General features: G+C 35.3%; 1 protein-coding gene across 1 annotated transcript; it reads right to left on the bottom strand.

The window, feature by feature from the left end:
- Window positions 1-264: 264 nt before the first annotated feature.
- Window positions 265-3,579, bottom strand: LOC100638746 (stress response protein NST1-like). Its single transcript, XM_020005212.1, has 11 exons — window positions 3,471-3,579; window positions 3,255-3,395; window positions 2,325-2,819; window positions 2,190-2,270; window positions 2,095-2,144; window positions 1,376-2,036; window positions 1,222-1,334; window positions 1,029-1,172; window positions 805-982; window positions 701-760; window positions 265-644 (listed from the first exon to the last, which is right to left on the bottom strand). Exons 1-11 carry the CDS (start codon window positions 3,577-3,579, stop codon window positions 310-312), a joined length of 2,367 nt encoding a protein of 788 aa, XP_019860771.1. The 3' UTR covers window positions 265-309.
- Between the last annotated feature and the right edge of the window lie 1,902 nt (window positions 3,580-5,481).

The following is a 5,481-nucleotide window of genomic DNA, read 5'->3' as shown; positions in this document are numbered from 1 at the left end:
CTAGAGCCGTTTCCGGCTCTAATATGCTATAGTGACCTTTCAATTAATACTAACAGTTTTACCAGTAAATAGTTATATATACTAACATCAGAATGAGAGGGAGCTATAGAAGGTGAGGAAGGAGAGAGCAGGGGGAGCGAGAGAGTTAATTACTCACTACTCATTTTTTATTTCACTAATAAAAATTAAAAATAGATGGATCACTAAAAACCTCAACATGCATGTACATGTATACCTGAAAAGAAATTAAAACCACAAAAACTATTGAAAAATACAAACAGTATTATTAATCAAGCTGAAACTAAATCTCTAAGGGTTTGTATAATTGCGGTATGATATTTCCAAGTCCATTTTATGAGCAATTTCTTTAAATGCTTCAGTATTTTTCAATACTTCAATTAAAATTATCATTGCCTGAGGTTTTCCATCAATGGTAGCCTTAAGAGCAAACAGTAATGAAGCACATCTATCATGTACTGGTCTACCATCATTCATACACTCAGTGGCAGTAGTATCAGAAATTAGCTTTTTTGCATATAAGCTCATGATGATTGCTGAAAGATTATTTGGAGCTGCCAGGATGTCAGAAAGTGTATCAAAGTTTTCTCGTAGAACTTCTCCAGCTGATTTCCTCTCCTCATCATCTATAATTATAGTAACAGAATTAAATCAAGCAAGAGAATATACCAGAAAACTTTACCTAGAGAAATTGACCCTGTGTTTGAAGCAATAGTGCCTGCAGATGCCAGCTGCATGTCACCTATATAGTCTTTAGAGACTAACTTATGTAATAATAACACTAACCCATTGTTAACACAATGTTCATTTTCTCAAAATTAGATTTTTTTATTCCTTGCAATGTGACAGGATAACTTAATTCCTTAACTGCACCTTCACCAGGTGTGGCTGAGATTGTAATGAGGCATTCTGGAAAACGAGGAGGAGACATGCTGCCATATTCATCAATAACAATCTGCCTAACCTACAGTAATTATAATATATAATACATTAGTATGAAGTGCTTATACTCTAGTAGGATCCTGATGAGGTCTAACTGACCATCCTCTGGGACATTGCCCATCAAAGCATAACTTAATGAATCCATCATCATCTTTAAATTGGAAGGATACTTCAATACTTTTTTCAACATTTCTGAATGCTTTTTTAATATACTGTATGAATTAAAAAATATTAACAATAACAGAAACATGTAATTCATACCTCTATTAGTGCATTAAGATATTTAGAGACAAAAAATTTCATCAACCACTCTCTTCCTTGCCTCTTGATCTCATATATCACTTGACTATGGTAACACTTAATAGGTGGTTTATCTAAAATAAAATAAAAATAAAATAAATATACATGCTTATACCTGCTAGTGTTAGTAGTGTAGCTACTTCATTTTTTGTTGAAAGTGTGTTGAGCGGATCAAAAGAGAGTGAAGAACTTGAAGAATGCAAAGATGATGACGAAACAGGGGAAGAAGTTGAACATGGTCCATCAAAAGATGATGATAAAGATGAAGAAAGAGTATGTGATCTTGCACGTGATGATGAAGTGCCTGGGATTGAATATGGCTGATAACGTCTTCCTGAATATGTTTTAATACAATACTTAGAGAATGTAGCAATGCTAATGCCACCATATCTGTTACCAATAGAAAATTCCCCACCATCTACTGTATCAAACTGGTAGGGTGGCTGATTATTAATTGAAGTAGAAAAACTAAGATAATTACAGTGAGAAGATGTTTCTATGGAGACACAGTGCTGTATCTCCAGTTTCACGGGCTCAATGAAAGGCTTAGAGAGGCTTATAGCATATACTGCACTAACAAGCTCAGTGTCTTCTGGAAATATAAAATCTCCTCCTACAAGAGCAGTGATGGTGACCTGTACAGTATTAGAAGGTAGCACTGCTCCTTGTGGTATTGTTATCCTTATACCATATTCCTCCCAATTAATTGACTGGGTAGATTCACCGTGAATAACAAATGAATTCTTTGCAGCAACATGTACACCTTTTAAGTTCGTCTATATGAAGTATAATGTAATGATTTTATAATCATATTTAAGTAATACCTTCAGTTACACTTTCAACAACTGTTTCATCAAGTATTTTGCCAAAATCATTGTTACAACCTAACAATTCTGTATCAACATACAAGCATCTCTAAACTATTATACCTTGAGTTGATTCATGCATTTCATTTCCTTTGCTATTGTCTTCCTTTGGAGCAGATTTTACATCTTGAAGCTCTTTATCTTCTGGTGATAGCAATGATATTAAATATACCGGTACATCATGTATACATTATATACCTTCTGAAGAATGAAGCAACTTGATTTCCTGAACTTTCTCTTGACCTGCTCTTGTCTCTTCCTCTTGAATGCTTACAACTTTCAGATGCTCATATTGTTGTATTTGCTGCAGATGTTCCTTTAATTTTTGATCACTTTCAATTAGTTCCTGGTCTTTGTTTTGCAACAGCTGATTAAGCCTTTGGATCTCCTTTTCTAGCTCCTTTTTCTTTTTTATCTCAAAATTGTAATATTCCTTTCTCTGTGCCTCCTCTCTCTCCTTTTCTTGTAGTTGATAATGACACATTTGTATCTTTTCCTCCTTTTCTGCCAGCTTCTTGTCTTTCTCCTGCAACTGTTTAAAATATTTATCTTTTAGTCTTCGTTCCTCCATTAACTGATGCTCTTTCTCTGCCTCCTTTTTTTCTTTCTCTCGTAACTCTTGACAATATCTTTGTATTTCTTTCTCATTTACTGCTTCCTTTTCTTGATGGCTTTTTTCTTTCTCTGCTTCCTCTTTCAATTTTTCACAATATTTTTGTATTTCTTGATCCATTGCTTGTAACTGCTGACAATATATTTGTATTGCTTCATCTTGCTGTGTCTCCTTTCTTTCTTTCTCTCGTTCCTTCTCTTTTAGCTGATGACGGTAATGCTGTATTTCTTTTGCCTTTTCTTGTATAAGTTGCTTGTAATCTTGTAATAACTTGGTGTATCTTTGCATTTCTTCAAGTAAATTTTTGTTCTCTTGCTCTGCCTTCTCTTTCTCCTTCTCTTGCAGCTGATGATAATATTTTCTTATTTCTTGCTCTTTCTTTGCTTTCTCTTTTTCCTTTTGCTCCAATTGTTGATGATAAACTTGCGCTTCCCTCTCCTTTTCTTGCAATTTTCTCTCCTTCTCTTCAAGACTCTTCAAAAGAACTTCTACAGTTTGCTCAGTATCGGCTGTACTTCCTTTTCTTGATTTCTGGTACTCCTCTAACCATATTCTTCTTCCTAACTGACGTAGTTGCTGCTGATACTTTTTGTAGTATTCATCTGTTATTTCATCTAATGTAGTGGTTACTAGCCATTCTCCTTTACCATTAGTAACTACAAAAATAGAATTGGCATACATAGTACACATAATGAGTATGCAATGGTATATATTGACTACCGAGTACTGACCTAGTTCTGTTAAAGTAAAAATGTTATCATTTTTAGTGGCTAATGTGTAATATATGCCGCGGATATCAAATCCTCCAACAGTTATTATCCAGACACAATGAGGACTCATAATGAATGCTGAGAGAGAATGACCATATCTCTGACTAACAAAGCGAGGTATATCTAACTGTTAAAAAAATTAACTAATAATTTACATGTATCTCACTGTACAAACTTTGATCCAGGAATGTTGAATGATGTTAAAGATCCAACAATCATCCAATAGCTCATTCTTCATATATGTATTTTTTCCACCACTTATCACTAGCATAGGGCAGTCTGATCCAGTTATAATAATAGCACCTGCATGATAGCATCTACCCACTGGCCATTGGTCTATTGCTTCAGGTTTCTTTATACACTGCCAGGTCTAATAAATAAAAATAATCACACCCATTAACAATGACATGTGTGTGTGTGTGTTTTGACCTAATCCCCGGGCTATGTCTCAGGACCTAGCTACCATAACCATAGCCTAGTGCTGGGCTTGCACCTCGATTGAAAGTACTGGCATCTTCAAAGCTTAACACATCCATTGACTTAAGAGTTGCAATTAACACAATATGGGGTTTCCCTTCTATTTGAAAATGCTTACTGGGCAAGGGACAGACAGTCTGGCCTTGAGAACCAGAAATAGCGGTTTAAAGAATCTTTTATGGAGCTCCAACTCTCCCGGCCTGCACTGTCTGAGCCTCACTCAGCTATTGGTTTAACTGATAAGGTGCTTATGTAACTGAACTCTATGTTAACTACTTCTCTATGCACACAGTTATAGTTTATGTTACATATAAAGGACACTGTAAGCTACATGTACTTTGTTTATACAGTTAATTTTTGATTGTAAGTTGTTTTAAAATACATGACTTACAAGAAATCCTATCTTTCTTTGCTGCCACCACCAAGGCCACCTCACACTTATAAATGCTGCCATCAAGGCTGCCATGCTTTTTAATTGGTACTTAAATATTCATGTATAATAATGGTGGGTATTAAATTAATTAAGTTTTATGTGTGTGTGTGCATGCATTCAGTACACATAATTTAACATACATACCACAGTGCTGATTGATATCTCTAATATATAAATATTATTAGTGAAATTATCCTCAGATTCATCATCATCAGTCTCTTTTCCACCAAACAGAACAGCTCTAGTGTTGTTGATCTTTTCAATGATAAAGCCACTAGCAGGTGGTATACACTGACCAATGATTGAAGGATTACTCCATTCTCCTAAATTAAAATCATTAACATAATTTCAAACAATAATATAAAATCTTACTTGATGATATATTATACATTGAGTGCTCATTAGTACGCCATTTTCCAGGTAAATAAATATATTTATAATGAGGTAGTTGTACAGCTGGTTGAGACCCATGTCCTCCTATCATTAGTAAATGGTGTACTCCATCATGTTCAAATGATATCATTCCACCAAAACTTCTCCTCATAACTGGTCTAGTTGCATCAGTTGGTTCTAATTCTCTCCATTGAAGACTAACAGTATCCAGTTGTGTAATACTGTTGTGAGAGCAGCTGTCATGGCCACAATAGCCCCCAAAATAATACAATAGATCTTTTATTGCAGTACAGCAGTATCCATTCACTCCTAATGGAGGAGTACCAGTAGTACCTCTAGTGATCCATTGACCAGTTGAAGGAGTAAAGTGCTGTATATTACTAGTGAACTTTCTCTTCTCTTCACTATCATGTACTTTAGCGTGGAAATCACCCTGAGCACCACCCCACACATACAGTGAATCACCTACTGATACAGTGCGGTGAAAACCTCTTTTATTCGGTTGATCTATATTATAGTGCCATGATTAAAAGGAACAATACATTTGTACTTACTTTTAAAAGCCATAGCGTCAGAACAACTGAGCTGTGAGAACGTCTGCCGTCTGGAACGAATTAATCAACGAAGTTGAACGAACCGAGTAATGCGGAACGTACACAGACGTATGCG

The sequence above is a fragment of the Amphimedon queenslandica genome, unplaced genomic scaffold, assembly GCF_000090795.2.
Source record: "Amphimedon queenslandica unplaced genomic scaffold, v1.1 AMPQUscaffold_11643, whole genome shotgun sequence".
In the NCBI taxonomy this organism is placed as follows: Eukaryota; Metazoa; Porifera; class Demospongiae; order Haplosclerida; family Niphatidae; genus Amphimedon; species Amphimedon queenslandica.
Note: the sequence above shows the minus strand (reverse complement) of the source record. Positions and strands in the feature narration are given on the sequence as shown.

Excerpts from the sequence above, each read along its gene's own strand:
- LOC100638746 (XM_020005212.1), bottom strand. The coding sequence starts at position 3,579 with ATGAGTCCTCATTGTGTCTGGATAATAACTGTTGGAGGATTTGATATC. Across the intron at positions 2,271-2,324 it reads GTTGCTTCATTCTTCAGAAG|AAGATAAAGAGCTTCAAGAT; the intron begins GTATATAATGTA and ends TGCTATCACCAG. Across the intron at positions 1,335-1,375 it reads TACACTACTAACACTAGCAG|ATAAACCACCTATTAAGTGT; the intron begins GTATAAGCATGT and ends ATTTTATTTTAG.